At 40.9% G+C, this 17,694-nt stretch overlaps 1 protein-coding gene across 12 annotated transcripts in view; it reads left to right on the top strand.

Annotated features, from left to right (window-relative positions):
* The window catches only part of ERC2 (ELKS/RAB6-interacting/CAST family member 2), an 846,554-nt gene that overhangs the window by 384,023 nt on the left and 444,837 nt on the right, over positions 1-17,694 (top strand). For 4 of the 12 annotated variants that reach the window (XM_014541323.1, XM_014541319.1, XM_014541322.1 and 1 more), the window contains exons 12-14: positions 1,855-1,872; positions 3,083-3,276; positions 8,988-8,999. In XM_014541323.1, coding sequence (XP_014396809.1) covers positions 1,855-1,872; positions 3,083-3,276; positions 8,988-8,999 — 224 coding nt within the window. The remainder of the gene's footprint in view (positions 1-1,854; positions 1,873-3,082; positions 3,277-8,987; positions 9,000-17,694) is intronic. The other 8 variants (XM_014541326.1, XM_014541324.1, XM_014541317.1 and 5 more) reach the window with 2 other exon arrangements.

Here is a 17,694-nt window from a genome sequence, read left to right as displayed (position 1 = left end):
CAGTCATATGGACCCCTCTCTTCCCTTTTGTGTTTGCATGGACCCTGGTGGTGACCCAGGAGCAGCTGTTCCTCTCCCATCTCTATGGGACTCTTTCTTACAGCTTTCTACTGACTTGAAGTTTTAAATGCTATCAGTTTGCACCTTTATTTAATAACCCTTTCAAAAATTCTGGCACCAATATTGAAGGTGGTTTGACATAAATTATTTTGCCCAGAAATCAGTAGATATTGATAGAGATGGATAGATGTATTTAACTCAAATATATTTTTGAGGTTATCTATTCCTTTTAAAAGGGAGAATCATCAGCACCCACAGGTATTGTCTCACAGACACCCAGCCAGCTGTAAACTTGGCGTAGGTTTTCATTTTAATAACATGATCTAACTTTAGTACCACACGAGGTCAACACTGGTCTAGATTTATGCATGTTTTCCCCTTGGTTTTCTATACCTCTAAACATCCCATGAGTCCTCTAACCATACCCACTTTTGGGGTTGAAAAGACTACCAGCCTATCTAATTTCACACCCATGTTGAAAGCTAGCCTTAGATCATTTTCTTCTCTCTAAGGAACTAAAATTAGGAATGTGTTCATAAACCTGTTACCAGCAGCTTCCTCTGTGAACCTAGCAGCAAAGCTTCTCTAAGGCTTTTTTAATAGCTTGTCAATGAAAATTAATCAAACCTATTAACAGCAGCAAAGCTTCTCTAAGGCTTTTTTAATAGCTTGTTGTCAATGAAAATTAATCAAACCTATTAATTTAGCTGTGTAACAAGCCCTACTGGTGGGATACATAGCATAAAATAATCATCATAATAAAAACAAATGAATAATGCCTTTCACATGTTTATCATTTTGTAGTTTTCAATGTCCTAAGAGAGGCTAATTTATTTACCTACAGTCATAAGATACAGGGCAAGATTTAGAATCTAGATCTTACAACTAGTAATCCTATACCCACTTATTAAAAATTGTGATAATAATAATCTTAAGAATAAAAACAACCAAAATAAACTACAGTGGCTGACTTCTAGCTCTTTGTGTATGTTTAAATCTGAGTCAAGAAAGGAATTTTAACTTGTCAGAAGTAAGCCATCAAAACATATTTATTCATTTATTTGAGTGTTTCTAGCTGCACATTACTCATTTTATTATTTTGTAAAGATTTAAGTTATTATTTGGGTAGTTTGAGAAAAATGTCATGAAAAGGTTTTTAGCTGTTGAACAATAATGGTAAGATACTATAGAAGTAGAAGAGAATTAACATAAAATTTTGTTAGCAATTTAAAAACTTTATTATAAATATTTTTTGTTACAAGACTAATGAGTTGATTCTTAATATCACAAATAGAAGTAGTTATATGGAGTATTTTATCTTATCTATTCTACTTTTAAAAGGGGAGATTAACAAATGAAAATATTCATTACTGTAATTTAAAATAGAATTATTAGATGAACAAACTCCTGAAGATAAATTTGCTTAGTATTCCTTTTCAGATTATTTTAATTATATTGAAGTATTTACTAATCTATTAAAATGAAACCTAGTATACAAACTAAATAAATGAAAAATAAATGTTTTCTAAGGAATGTTGGTAAAAGGGGGTAAGCTAGTCCATGATAGTATGTTGAATTGTTATATTTTTCCAAGATCTTTTGTATAGTCAAGTTTTTTTCTTGAATAAGGAAATCTTAAGGAGATTCAAAGCAAATTATTCACTTTCTATCCTCATGCTTAAATAATATGTTACATGCAAAATCTTATTCTAAAAATGATTATTTTGTCATAAATAAGAAATTTATTTTATGTATACTAATTTTTGAATTTTTTTCTACTAAATCATTGCAAAGACTGTCAACCTTTTAACAGTAGTATCAGTATTAATTTTTCTAACCATGCATGATTCATTTGACCCCACAGTAGCTGTAGCTTGCTTGCCTTGTTTTTTCCCTGAAACTAAAAAAAAAAAAAAAAAAAAAAAAAAAAGGTGTATAAAAACACAATGAGCACTTGCTCTCCATAGCAAGACAGCAGAACAACTTCGTCCTAATAAATTGTTAACATTTTATTTCACACATGGATGTTGGAGATACATACATAGATGACTTTCTATGTTGACTGTGCACTGTTGTTAAACAACTTGTTTTTTCCTTGCCTGCTCTTTGAAGAAGCCAATTAGGAATGATGGGAAACAAGGGGTAGGCAAAACATCGCAGTGCAGTGTTATTTCCATCTGTCCGGGAATATTTCAGCCAAAAGTTTATTTTGGGAAAAAAAAAAAGCCATAACACAGTCTCACACACACAAAACCACAAATACTTTGGCTGCAAATTATTCTGCAGTGTTGTTGCTGTGTTGTTGCCGTGTCTGTTCTCGTGTGTAAAGCTGCCACCCACCCATGCATGTGTTTGCGATTCTCGTCTGTGTGCTTGTTCATGAACTAGCTCCTCCTCCTCCTGGTTCAGGTTAAGTTTAATCAATAGAGCAAGAATTTATGGGTATGGCTGTTAGCTGGAAAGCCCTTCCTCACGTCCAAGTCTTCCGTTCAAACTGCATCTTCTGCTGTTACTTCTCATGGGATGAAGTGCTCAGTGATCAGGAAGCCAGTCTCTTCGATGCTGTCTGGCTTTGCATATGCCCTTGATGGTTTAATATTGTTTTATCTCGGTTTCTCTGTATTGGAAAGGAAACTGTTGGTATGAATCACTTTCTAGAATATGAGATAATAGTTTTAGTTCTGCTTGACAAATGACCAGGTAGCATCGCAGTCTCTACCCCCACCTCCCCTGAGATGTTTGGTGGGCAAAAAAGCAAAAAGTAGCTATGTTTAATGGAATAAAATATCAACAATAAAAAAAACTCTCCATTGAAGCTGTAATATAATTTAAAATCAGCGTTTTTCTAAGATAGCTGACGTGTGCGATTTTCCCGTTTTGCCTTTCAACTGACAGTATACCCATAATTCTTGGTGATTATTATTTTGTTCTCCATAGTTAATTTCTGGGCCATTGGTGACTTCACTATCTCTTGTTCTAAATTGTTGTCTTAACTCCATTCTTTAAAAATATAATATTGAAGGCTCATAATATTGAAGATGACTCCAGGATGAACCCCGAGTTTGCAGACCGAATAAAACAGCTTGATAAAGAGGCATCTTACTATCGCGATGAGTGTGGCAAGGCCCAAGCTGAAGTCGACAGGTTGCTGGAGATCCTCAAGGAGGTGGAGAATGAAAAGAATGACAAGGACAAGAAGATCGCGGAACTTGAGAGGTAAATGTTGCAGTCATGTTGTGAATTGCCCACAGCGAGAGAGCATCTATTGCTTAGTTACCATCTCAGGGCACCGTGGCTTTAGAATGCACATTCATATTTCAAGTCAGAAACAAGTTACGTCTGATGAATATGGCCTGTGTGTAGCACCAACATTATTTAGGATGATGTTGGGTTTCTCTGGGCTACTCAGAAGGCATTTGGCTTATCTTTTGATGACTTATGTACTTCTGAAGTGTTTAAGAAAATAGTGGTCTGGCATTGATGCCAGCAAAGTGTGTAAGAAATTAAGGCTTTGACTACCTGAAACCTCAGTTGTTGTTTTTTTCTCCATCAAAGACAAACATTTGTGGTTTAGGTTTGTCTCAAGCAAAGAATATGGAAGATTATACGGTAGTTGGGAATTCATTCAAGATTGGAGAAAGGAAAGGAGTTCCAGTGTTTCTTGGCACACAATGTTAAGTTCATCTTGGGGTTTATCTTTTAAGAGGACCTTATGACATTTGGTAAATAAATACGTTTGAAGAGGGTCTAAGGCAGGCCTACTTGATAGCAAATTCTGTCTAAAAACAAAGAAGGTTATATCAGGGTTCCAGAGTATTTAGATTTTTAGATAAATCATGTCCATATTGTATGTATGTATAGCAAGGACTGTAAAAATAAGCTTTCCATCAGTGCTTTTTCCTGTATTTCATATAAGGAAAGAATTTCTGAATAATTTTACGTAACTCCATAACCTTTCAGGATTCCTTATTGGTTCAGTAATAAGGAAGAATTTGTCTTTCCTAGATTCAGTGCATATGGAAGAGATCAGCCAATTTTGAATAAATCCGTGAGTGTTTGCCAGCTCTGACCAAGACACCCGTGCGGGCCCAACAGACTTCAGGATATATGCAGAATAACTCTCTATGGGGTGTGGAAAGATCACAGTCTTTAGCAACAGAAAGCCCTGGGTTCAGATTTTGCCTCAGCTTCATGCCAGCTGTGTGACCTTGGATCTTGTTAGAAGTGTGTCTCTAATAACCTTTTAAAATGTATCTCCCTAGACAGTTTGGCTCAGTGGATAGAGCACCAGCCTGCAAAACAAAGGGTCCCGGGTTCAGTTCTGGTTAAGGGCATGTACCTTAGTTGCAGGCTCTTCCCCGGCCCGGGCCCTGGTTGGGGCTCGTGCCGGAGACAACCAATTGATGTGTTTCTCTCACATGGATGTTTCTCTCTGTCTTTCCCTCTCTCTTCTACTCTCCCCCAAAAAATCAATGGAAAAATGTTCTCAGATGAGGATAAACAAAAATAAATAAATAAATAAATAAACAAACAAACAAACAAACAAACTAATAAATAAATAAATAGAAGTGCCATCCTTTGTAGGTATCAATTCCCAGTGTAAGATAGGATGGTTATATCATTATGAAAAGCTGAATGTTCAATAAATTCTCAATATTACCTGGCTTGGTATTAAATGGACAGATTAGTTCTCAATAAAATTTTGACATTTTCAAATACAGTATTAAATATATTCGAACTTCAAGTCAACTAATAACCATTTAAAAATCTTAGCATTAGTCTGGTAATAATCTGATTTTGATTGAATGAGACCAATTGTAGCAATTAAACCAAAACTTTAATTTCCTGAGTTAAGTGTACAAATTAAAAAATTTTTAAAGGACTTTATTTTAATTTTAAAATTTGGAAATGTTCTGCCAGTTTACTGGTTCTTAAGAACACTGTTAATTTTAGATAAGTCTACATGGCTATTTTGGAACTACATTTTAGGACCAACCCAAGGCCCTGGCAGGTTGAACAGACTCTGGATTGGCCCGGTGGTCAGAGGGACATCATTGTAATGTAGGTCTCTGGACCCCTCGTCCACCGCTCTGGGAAGCAGAGCTCCATTGGGAAGATGCCTTAGATAGTTATACCGATGATATTAATTTATAATAGTAATTGGAATCTCAATAATAGGTTACGCTAATCGTGTATAAGACGCTCTTCTAAGCATTTGACTTGCAATACTGCATACCACTACATCTTACCCACAATGCATCCCCATTTTCTAGATGAGAAAACTATGACTTTATACAAATTAATTAATTTCCTCAAGATGGCAGAGTTTATAAGAATCAAAGGCTAGATTTGAACCCAGGTCTGACACATGAGTGACTGACTGTGTGTAGCACCAAATAGTCACTCAGCCAGCAGAGAGGCACCGCAGCTGGGACACGGGAGGTCTGCCTCATCTTTATTAGCTTTCATGAGGGAAACTGATGTGCCCCACATTTAGAAAGCATTTTTCTGCCCCAAACCAGCTCTCCAGAACTGTAATTGAAAATCAGGATCAGCTACTATAAATATTTGCATAAAAAAGCATCATCGTGTGGTGGACAAACAGGTCTTAGCTGGACGCTCTGGCCATTAAATCATCAAGAGTCTTCACATTTTTATTTCCTCAATATGGAATGCATTAAGACAACAGTGATTTTACAGGCATTTATCTTTATGTACTTTCTGCACATTTTCTTTATCTCTGCCTTTGCCTCTCCTTAAAGCTGATGCCTCCCAGGCACTGTAATTCATAAAACGTGTGCTGGGACTTGACTCCGTCCCAGCTCTCTGCCTGCCTGTGTCTTGGGTCCAGCAGCAGAGCACAGTCTGGGAAATGTCTGAGCCCCAGCCTCAGCCCAGGCCCCTGAGGAGTTTGGGGGTGGAGATCAAGAGGGGAAACATCTTGGGAAAAGGAGAGCACAGCCTTGGCCTGTCTCTCTGGAGCCTTATCTGCTGCTGTAAAGGCTACGTGTAAATTCCAGCCACGCATCTTCCTCGTCTCGTCAGGCAGCCCTGTTCACATTGGGCAGTATCTCCATTTGCTGGCTTAGGCTGCCAAATTCATACCTCATAATGTTGGGAACTAAAGATTTCTTAGCAATGTGACATATATCTCCATTTTGGAGTCACGGAGGAGTGTTTGCAATTAAGTTTGTGATTTTGAAAACCAAGAAATTGAACTTGAAATAAATTTGTGGTCTCCGGTCTGTAATGTGACCTACCAGAGTGAAAAGGCCTCCTTTTCAAGGCAGCTAGTTTCTAAAATACCCCAGAACTTCAGTCGTGTGCAGCAAGAGGCATGGGGTTAGGAATAGCTCAACGACTCTGACACTGGCCTGCTTCTCGCTCCGAGGGCAAGTCCTGCTTGCTTTCTGTTTCGTTAATCTTCCCACTTTTTATTTTCTCTATAATGTATATGTTCCAAATAACACATGCCCGGCACTTACATGGGTGCCTCTACCTCTTAAATTCCACGTGAGTGATGTTTTCCATCAGCCACTAAAGATGTTGCCTTTCAAAGTGCATATTGCTCCAGTGTGGTCCCCGTGTGCAGTTCTGCCATAAGCCGGGCTCTTGATCCCGATGGTTCTAGCAGGGAGCTGCTGCCTGGGACCACAGGCTGCTCTGGGGAAGTTTGGCACAGGGTGGTTGGGAGGCCTTGAGCAAGTCCCTGAGAATTGAGGTCCTTATTCAATCACCAATGCTAGATATCATGTAGGCTATACAATGGAGTAGCTAATTGAACATTAGAGACAGTGAAATAGATAGCCTTTCTGTATTAGTGCCCATCAGGGTCTTGCAGTTTTAGTTTTGAAATTAATCGTTTGGTGCTTTGGGGAAGGAGAGAGGTGAACAGAGTCTGCCAAACAAGCAGCTGACCCATGGGAAGGAATCAGGCAGGTGCCCTTTCATGTAATTATCTTAAATATGTTAGGGGCTTTGCTGGTATTTGTCTCAAGGACAGGGATTGCCCCAGTCAAGCCATCACTCACATCCCTCCCTACTGTGGAGAGGAGGCTGGCTCCCTCGGTTCCACTCCTAAGACAGAGCATCAGAACAGAAGCCCAGGCGGCACTCCATTATCTGGGTCAGGACCAATGCCACCTGATGTTTGGACATTGAGGCGTCATTTTAGGTGCCCACAAGTGCCTTATCTAGGGTTGAGAAGCTATGATTTTTTTCTCCTGAATTTGTTTAATAATGTGCTGACATACTTTCTTTGATTCCTTTCAGAACTCTTTTCACAAAATGTAAACTTAAGCTTTATTTGTTTATTTTTAACTATGATAGTGTGTTTAGAAATCTCCTGGTACGTGGAAGAAACGATACCAGTTCTATTTGTTTTGGTATAAACTCATCTTCCTAAGTAATTTCTATTTATGTTTGTTATTATATTTGCAGAACTTTCTTTAAAATAAGCGGCAGGTGGTTTTACACCATCCCTAACAGCCTTTGGGGGAAGGTCATGGATAGCATGGATCCTTTGAGAATTTGATGAAAAGTAGGAACCCTTAGAAAAATCAACTAAATCTTAAATGTTGGCTTGCTATTTCAGTTTAACATTCCCTACAGATTGACCATGAATCTCAGCCTGATACACCTCTGATCCAGAAGAATTTGAAACAGCAGCTGGGGCCAGCATCCCCAATGTCCCCACACTGACCATGGCCTGACCCATCTCTTACGTTCGAGGAGTTGTGCGTTCATAATTACAGAACACGCTGCAGGGGGATTTCAGTTACAGGAATTACCAGATCGATGCTTTCACCATGTGCTTAATCTTGAATTTTTCTCCTTCATGTTTATCATGACAGTCAATGCTGTTTTCACGGGAGATGTTCTTGTTTAAGCTTTCTCCTGAGGATTTGTTTTGTTTTTTCTTCCTGTGCAAATGCTTAAAGCTACATCTTAGTAGTAGAGAATGGTGGGGTCCCACTGAATAGAGAGCTGGTAAATCCACTTTGCTTTTTGCCGATGGTATTTTACAGGTTAACAAAATGAACACCCACTGTGTGCTCCTGAGGTAGTCTGAAGGGGGTCATGCTATTTTTTCCTTTTAAAGTTTGCTTGACATTAGAGATTTTATTGTTCTGACTGATTAGAAGGGCACGTTAAATATTTTTGTACAAATAAGCGGTCAAGCGTGTGGATATATATTGTCAGTGATGAAGTACGATTCTCATTTTCACAACTGAACAAAAGTACTTTCAGCTTTGGAAGGGACTCTGTCCTTTCTGGGGAGGCTGATGGGCCCCTCACCAGAAGCCTTCCTCGTGGCGTCTTTGATCATCGTGAGGTGCAGTGCTCTGTGAGCATCTCAAATGGAAACCTTTGAACAGAAAGCCGAATTGCTCGGCTCCTTTTTTATTTTTAGGGAGGAAGGAAAAATATCTCATAGGATATAACCATCCGACTTACTGGTTCAAATAAAATCTTTCTGACATCAGTGCTTACCGCCCACTCTAATACCTCAGTAATTTCCATTTCATTTTACTAAATAATGAGAATTGTATATGCACACAGATAGGAACTTTTTAAAATATTCCTCCAGAAAAGAGCAAACTCTGCCACTGGTTGCCAGAGCACACCTCTGGCTCACGTCAGGGCCTGTGGTGACTGTGGGTGTGAGACCAGGTACCTGTGTCCTAGGTATAATATTTAGTATAACAGCTTATGGTGTGTGCCCACAGCTTTTTTTTGGGGGGGGGGGTTAATATCTTGATAAAAGTTGCTTTATTGTCCTTCACTTGGTTATAAAACCTGCTAATATAACATCTGTTGGCTGTATGTTTAAAACTAATGCATTTCCTTCCTTTTATTCTCTTTTGCTATCCCTTTTTCTTTCTGCTTATCCTCCAAATTGCTGCTTTCACCCTTGCTCCAATCAGCTTGACTTTCAGGTTAGTACTTTCAGTTTTTCTTCTAACCACCTTTCCCTCCTAAGCTCAATTTACTGCTTGCACTTGTTTAACAAACACATTTCTGAAATGGTTTTGCTCAGGCCACCACATTTTTTTTTCATCCCATGCCCAGGGAAGGTTTATTTTATGAGAAGGCTATATAAGTGGGAAAAGGCAAAGAAGAAGATGGAAATAAATCACTGTTGGATTATTTGATACATTCTGTTCCTGGATTATAAAATCAATAAGAGGAATCCTCAGGAAAACTCCCTAGTGCAAAATTGACTGCATGGTGATAAAACATGGAGCAGTGGAAAAAAACAAACGCAGGATGCTAAATTTAACCTCGGAGAATAGAACAAAAGATGTGCCCGTGACACAGCAACTTAAAAGCCAGATTTAATAGTGCAAACCATTGAGACTTTTCGCTTAATAAATCACTGTGTTTTGAAAGATTTATAATACTTTTTTAAAAATCACTTTTGAAAATTATCAGTATGTTCGTAACATATTGTACACACATGTTATTTCCTGTCATTGTTTTGGTTTTTAAATTTTTAGCTTTCTTTTTATTAGCTATAAGACATACTTTAATTACCTACGGAATAGCATATGGACCCAAATGTAAAACGAGATTCAGTGTGGACTGTGTGTACCCTAATATTAAGATGCAAAATGGACATTTTGTTTGAACACACATCCCAGGTTTGGTTCCTCTAAGAAAGAGGGCTCAGGTCAATAATTGGTTCACCTTTAAATGAGGCAAGACTTCTCTTTTTGATACTATGTAGAATTATCTAGTGATTTCTTTATCATTGAATCGATGAGTTTACTAAAAGATGCTCATAGTATGATTTGTGCTACCTAGACTTTACTTTAAAAAAAAAGGAGTCACATTAAGTTGATAGCCGATGTAGTTGCTCTTTTGAAAGGCAAGCTATATTATTTTCTTCTCCATTCTTCCCTAAATGCACCTCTTTATATCCTGTCCACTGCTCATCACCAAAGCCACCAGACCAATGCATTTACACCAGCAGCAAACGATTTCAGAACGAGGCCTCCTGCCCACGTACCAGTCTTGTCCTGTTGCCTGCTCCCAACCCCTGTGCCCTGTGCCCTGTGCCCTGTAATCCTTGCAAATGAACCCCCTCCTCTGCTATTCCCACATGCCACATGGGGTGAGCCCCAGAAACTGCCTTGAACAAAGTCACACTGAAGGAACCCGGGTCTCCGTAGTCCCCCACACAGAGATCTAAACAGAGACTAAAAGCACAGCCCTGCAGAGCGGCTCTCACCAGAAACCCAATGACTGTTGGGTCCCTTTCTGTGCCTCTCTGTGCAGAAACAGACATCACACTGTGGTGGGGAAGGAGAGGCTTGGCCATGTGCTATCCAAACCTTGCCTCCAAGTTTTGGATCCGCTCCTGTAACGAAGCTCTACGCTTTCCTCCTTGCCTGTCTTTTTTGTTTTCTTTCTCCTTTGCCTTCCCTTCGCTACCCTAGTCTGCACCTGTTGATATTGAGGCCCTGGAGACCGGGGACCCCTTTCGCTGTAACAGATTAGGCTCCCTGCCTGGGCCTGGAGATGTGTCCATAGGCGTTCTGCTATGGTTGTTTTCCTTTTTTCCTCCAGCAACTGTACTTCACGGTGTTTAGCTCTTTCCTATTTCGTGGGGAATGAACTCTGACTCTCAGAAGACAGGATGCAGGGTTAGAGCCCGAGTGGTTTGTAGGTTACGGGGATTCTCCAGACCAGGGGCCAGGTGTGCCGAGTGGGTTTGGTGAAGGGTTCAGCCAATCCCCATTGGGTGACTGTATGTAGTGGGAGAATCAAGATTCAGATAATTTCGATATCATTTAACACCCTGACCCAAATGCACATGCTGGAGAAAAGGTACAACCCTTGTAAACAGCCTCTAGTTTTATTTTTAGTGGAGGGAGAACCTGGTCAGCCCCACTCTCCTGGAAACCAAAAAGTCTGTGGAGTCTTGGAAGCATTTTTGAGCTTTGACAAGTTTCCAGGGTTAGCTATGCTTTCCTTCCAACCACTTCCAGGTTTACCAGTTAAAGTAAAACGAAGTGTAACAAGGGGTGAATACAGCATCGCTAGCCCATGTGCTTTCTCTACATGGCTCACAACTGAGATCCATCCATATATTTGTGTGTGCATACATACAGAGATGTTTGTGTGTATGTGTGTGTGTGTATGTATGTGTGTATACATTCATCATATATTTAAAAACTGAAGTCTGATCTCTCTTACTGTAGAAGTTTGTAGTCTGCCTGGTACCTCCCTCTCGCCCAATCTGAAGTTTGAAAACTTCACTACCTCCCGGATCTTTTCTGTGTGCAGTGGGCTCCATGGGAAAGTCTCCCCTCCAACCACTTTTGTAAATGGCCTCATTTCCTTTTCAAATTCTATGTAGACGCTCATGCTTCGATTCGGGTGGACAGCTATTAAGTATCGGGCGTGGTAAAATGCAAATGTCATATTCTCACCCTGCCTAGGTTCTCACTGCGGAAACTGCACCGCGGTCCAGCCACCCCTTCCGCACAGCGAGGGGGAAACCCGAGAGGCTGAAAGGCTCCTGCCTGTGCTCGGGGGAGGGTGTGTGTGACATGTGCTCATTTCTAGGAACTCCTTGTGAGATTAGTGTGCGGCTTATGACAATGAAGTTATCTAGATAAATGTATGCAGCACTTGACAAAAAAAAAAAAAAGAAGAAGACGACGAAAAAGTATCCTTTGGGAATCCATTCAGAATCCTGTCAGAGAATCAAGCAAGTAAAACCAGAAGGCTCAGGCCTCTCCAGGGCTCTCTCGGCCTGCAGTGTGCTCTGGGTGCTGGGCCAGCTGCTTCCTGTTTGTGCCTCAGTATCCCCTCTCGGAGAGGAAGGGGCTGTCCCTGGAGCCAGTCTTATGGGATCCACAGTGCACGTGTCTGATGGGCCTGGCGCATCCCCCCGGCGAGCAGGCTCCGGCTGACGGCTGGCACCTGGCAGCAGGCATGAGCTCATTGTTACAGAGTCACTTCAAACACTTCTACCAAAATAAACTCTTTGTGATGCTTCCCCAAAGCTGAGCCCTGTGCTCTCAATCCCTCATTCTTCCAGCAAAAGATGAAGTCACTCCTCCCGGACCTCAGAGGCCTGCTGCCCAAGGAAGTAATGAAAACCATCTTGCCCAGGGATTTGCTCTTCCCAGGGTCTTTTTTTGGCCCCATTCCCTCCACGAGTTTGGAGTGAGCACCTACTGTGTGCTAGGCTGAGCCCTACCTGCAGGCCTGGCATTTCCAAAAACTAGCTGCTGGAAAGTTGATGGAGCTGGTGAAGAAATGCTGCATGTTGCATCCTGTTTTGTGTTCACGATGCACACTGATGTGGCTGCTGATAGAAAGAGCAGCAGTCATTACAATGAGCATGAGCTAAGGGCCAGCACTGAACTCATCACTTCTTATGTAGCATTTGCTTCTCATGACAACTGCATGAGGCGGGGATGTCATTTCTTCCATATTAGAGAAGAGGAAATGAATTCATAAAAGCTAAATATTTTGCTCAAGTTAGTACAGTGTGTAAGTGAAGGTGTTGGGGACCCCCCCTAAAGCCATCCTTCCTGATTTAGGGATTGAATATTTTGCCACTTCAGCCCCAGTTGCATAGTAAAGTCTCTGATAAGGCCTGTGCATTTCCCAAGTATGTGTTCATAGACTCCATCCCATGAGGCACTTTGTGGAGATACCGTGAGATTCATGCCTGTCCCCAACCCACCTCCCAGCCTGAGTTGGTCTCTCTTTGTTGCTGCTGTTGATAATTCTCCCCTGAGGATATTTTTTTTCCCTGTGTTTTTTTTTTAGAGAGAGTGGAAGGGAGGAAGAAGAGACAGAGAGAAATACCAATGTGAAAGAGACACATCGATTAGGTTGCCTCCCACACATGCCCCCAAAATGCCCTGACTGGGGTGGGGATGAGCCTGCAACCGAGGTAGTGGTACGTGCCCTTGACTGGTATTGAACCCCCAACCTTTCAGTCTCTGGGCTGATGTTCAAACCACTGAGCAAAATTGGCAAGGGCCAGAGCTGATCTCTTGTACCCAGATCCTGCCCCTCCAGGGCCAGCTCAGGTGTTACTCCAACACCAAGCCTTCTCTGAACCCCCACCCCCACCCCCCGCCCCCTGCAGAAGCAATCTCTCCCTTCCTTGGTACTCTCAGCGTGCTTTCTGACCCCTTTTCCTGCTGTCATACCCTCTCTCAAATTGAGATGGTTAATTAATGTATCTTCTCCCTAGTAGACGCTGCCTCCTTGAATTTGGATGGGTCTCTAGCTTGATGCATGTGTGCCACCCACTGGAGTGGCAGGTCATACTCCTGAATGTTGTTGAAAAAAACTGTTGAAGAAAGGTCCCTGCATGAGCTCCTCTCACTCCTGCCACCTTTATTGGGTCCCCATTGAGCTTTGTTGGTGGGTTCTTTCTGGAGGCCGAGCTCACTCCCCTGGACATCTTTTTTTTTTTTTTCTCCAGAGGGGAAGCCTTAAGAAAAGATATGATTGGTTTTCTATCAAGCTGGATGCTTGAAAATTCAAGAAAAACAAATCCCAAGTAAAAGGAGAGGGAAAATCCTGCTGAAGTTACCCATTTCTCTCACTCTCTTCTGTCTTTCCTTCCTTCCTCTCCCCCTTCCTGCTTCCCTCCTTACTTCTCTCCCTTTCTCCTGTGCTCCCTCCTTCCTTCCTTTCCTCTCTCTCCCTCCCTCCCTTCCCCTCCTTCCCCGATTCTGCACTGAAATCCTTCTCCATGGCGTGGTCTGTGCTGGGCTTTGGGAATATCGCAGTAAAAAGACATAGCCTCTCCCCTCACTGAATTCAAAGACCAACACTTCCTATAAGGAAGGATTTGGCCACTAAGAAAAATAGTTTTTCCCATTTATACTAATAACTGGAAAAACGGGGTTTCAGGTGTTTTTGAAAACTCCTTTTTCCTGTTGGGATTGAGGGGTTATCCACAGGTCAGACAATCATTTCCCTCTTTAAAGCTGCCTTATACTAACGCTGACATTTCTGGTGAAGTGTCAGAAAATTTTATGCCCAAGCAGAACTGGTAGAAAGCCAGAAATCAGTTGATTTTGCTTTGGGTGCAAATATTTTATTGGGGATGGAAAAAAGTTGTTTTCCCTGATTTACAGCTCCTGCAAACATAAAGTGGGTTCTATATTTAGACATGGTTTTGAACCTTTGAGGTGTAGCCAGGGCTTGGTTCTTGCACCTTTCTGACCTGGCCTTGGTGGGACTTGCCATGGCTGACATTTTGCTGAGGCAGCTCCAGTTTGTAGAACTAGGGCTCTGTGCCCTGTATTATTTCGGCTGTTTAGTCTTCGCTTGATTTGCTGCTCTGATGCTGTATCCACACCTCTAGGACAGCGGTCGCCAACCTTTCAGACCTCACGGACCACCAGTTGGCGACCGCTGCTCTAGGACGGCGAGGAAGATGAAGGAACACAATTGTAGCTGAAATGCTTTGTGACGCAGTATGTTTCTGAAGTTCATCAGAGATGAGAAAGGCCATTCTCAATTTGCAAATCTGTTAAAACAATGACAACAGTAAGAACAACAGCATCTCAATTAAGAGATAGTGGCAGGTTGGCTTAATAAAGACCTGGCTCCTGACTAAGAGATGCCACCTTGGTGGAATTAACCATTTTGTGGTTTTCCAACCCCCCTCCCACCCCGCTTCCTCCCGTACTCCTGGCTTTTTGTTGGTACTACCATGTGGATGAATATCAGCAAATAGTAAATCTCTCAAGATATGTTAGCCTTTTCTGTAAATGTTGAGAAGGGGAAGGAATTTAAAAAAAATAGTTTCTCAGTATTATTATAAATCACTTTCTAGAAAAATAATATCTTATTTCCTTTATATGGCTTTTCTTATGAAATGTGAATTCTATCACTTCATTAGCCACAATACCAGCTCACGTTGTAGGGAAACCTATCCAACTGGTGGCTGGGACTTGCTTCAGCGTTGGGTGAAGGTGTGTGGAATTTTCACACTGAGTAAGGTTGCATTTTTGTGAAGCCTACATTTTGGGTGCCTATTTAAAAACGAGTGGGTACTGTGTATGTTTCTCTAAAGAAAATACTGTGTTGTTAATATATCTAATAAAGGCTTTGTAAGGAATTCTGAAGATTTTAATATTTGCCACTCTTTCTTCATTTATGCCAAACTCAATGAATACTCTATGGGTGAAAAATAGAATAGAATACAAAGGGAGAAAATGACTGCTTTTGCTTGGGAGGCAACTAATTTATTGGGGATGAAAAATGTTGTTTTTCCTAATGTAGCTTCTGTAAAAATAAAAGGGGTTGTGCAGAATTATTTTTGTAGAAAAGCATTAATTCTAGAACTATAGAGTAAATCAGGGAATGAAAACAAATTTCTCCTTGAAGAACCACGATTGCTGCTATTTGAGTCCAGCGGCAGTGAGCCTCGTGTTTGACCTGCAGCTTGCCCACTGACCTTCTCTTGCAGTTCGTTTTCTAACTGGTAACATTATTAACATAAGCATATTCTTATTGGCATTTCTGAATATATCTGAGTGTGCAATAACTTATGCTTTACTGTAACTCTTAATGGAAATTGAAAGGCTTGTGATTCTCAGTGTGCTGAATAAATACACTGGCTTTTTTTTTCCTTCTTTTGTGAGATCCCATACGTAATTGTGAAGACACAACAGTGAACACAAGCAACTCTTAAGATATTTTCATGTGACGTGAGGGCAGGACTTCACACAGGGAATTGTTTTACGCAAAATTTTACTTCAGTTCCTGGAAAGTATCTTTAGAAAGTTTTGAGAACGTGACCATCACCTTTCTCAGAGGGGAACGTGAAGTAACGGAGTAGCCCCTCTGTGGGTCAGCTAGAATATTCCCATGGCCGGACAGATCTTGATGTGATGTGTGAGTTGAAGTGTAAGAGAGTGGTTTTAAATTTAACTTCGCGGCCCTCTGTTATTTAATCATATGTCAGTTTGATGGTTCCAAGGACAGCAGGATATGTTGCTCACAGATAATTGCCGTGGAGAGAATGAGTTGGGTATAATAATGAATAGCTGGGAATCTTCTGATAACCTGCGATGAGTGGGCCCTGGTGAGAAACACTCTCCGGGCAATTGGCACATAGGTGTCCTATCACTTTGGTGAGTGTGGGTGCTCTTCTGCCACCTCGACATGCAAAGCAGGGGCTTTTTAGGGATTCCTGAGCAGATAAAGAAGCACTGCTCTTGGATGGTGCATGTGTCATCTATCCTAGACCTGTTATTGCTTTATATTAGTATTACACTTGTAGTCCAGGTTATGCAAATAGCCATCCATCATCAGAACATTATGTATAGAAAATGAAATAAACTCCATCCTAAGAAACAGTACATCATAGCTGCGTCCTGTTGGACACACGCCCACATGTGTCCATACAAGCCTGTCCCTGTATTTGTAAGTTGGAGACAATTGTGTTATACCTCATTCCTCGTGAGCTTGTGACCAGGATGCACATTGAGTGTGGAGCATGGTCCGGCACATCATAGATGTTCATTAAGTGGTGATGGTTGTGGTTGTCATGGTGATGGTTGTGATGAAGATTTTCATGCCAAGAGTAGCAGGTGAGAGGGTAGGGAGTTCATGCACAAGAGAAGTGGGAGATGGTCCTGTCAAGGCCGCCTCCTTTGCTTTCCTAGTTACGGAAAATGCAGTGGCTAGAATAAAGCAATTGAGTTTTTCCCCTTAAGCCATGGAGAGCTTTTGAGGGAAGGTTAGAAACAATATGATCCTTTGAATGTTTTTTTTTTCTTGAGGAATATGAAGAAGTGAACCTAGAAAACTCATTAGTCTTGAACAGCCAGGACTCAGCCCCAGTGTATCCACGTATAAAAGGAGCTGATATTGAGCTTAGAGGATAGGCCAAGTACCCAAGTGTGTTCCTTCACCCATTTATTTCCTTCATGCATTAACTTATTTACTTTCACCAAATAGTAATTGTGTGTCTACTCTGCAGTAGACACCATGAGGTAACTAGAACTATCTTCCGAAGCAGCTTCTAGAGAAATGGAAGCAAACAATAGGACTTACAGCACCATATTTATGCAGGTGGTGTAATCTTTCGATACCCATACGTGAAAGCTCTCCATTCTTTTTACCTCTGCATCCTGTTCTATTTGCCAGTATCCCTTGAAGGACTTCTATGTTGTTTCAAGTCTTTTCCTCTCACATAGACTGCTCTTAATACATTTCTAATTTTGCTAGTTGCCTCCTACAGAGACTAAACCATTTGCAGTCCCGTCAGCCATATGTAAGAGTGTCTTTTTTCTTATTAACTCTGTCAATGCAGTATGGGTTTCAAACTTTTTTTTAAATCTTTGTTGATATGGGAGGGGAACAATGGCCTCTAAGTGTGGTTTTCATTTGCTTTTATCTTATTACAAGTGAAGATGAGCATCTTTAAGTATGTGTATAAGTTATCAGAGTTTTTGTTGGTATTTTTCTTATTTATTTGTAGAGGCTCTTTATATATTTACTTTCACCCATTTGTCTTTGGTTTTAGTTTGAAATACTCCCTCTGCCAGTTTGTCTTCTTTTTGTTACACTGAAATTTTTTTGGTATTTTAAAAAATTAATCTTTATTGTTGAGATTATTACAGATGTCCATCTCTC

Source organism: Myotis brandtii, unplaced genomic scaffold (assembly GCF_000412655.1).
Source record: "Myotis brandtii unplaced genomic scaffold, ASM41265v1 scaffold268, whole genome shotgun sequence".
In the NCBI taxonomy this organism is placed as follows: Eukaryota; Metazoa; Chordata; class Mammalia; order Chiroptera; family Vespertilionidae; genus Myotis; species Myotis brandtii.
The sequence above is the reverse complement of the archived record's forward strand: the minus strand, read 5'-3'. Positions and strand labels throughout refer to the sequence as shown.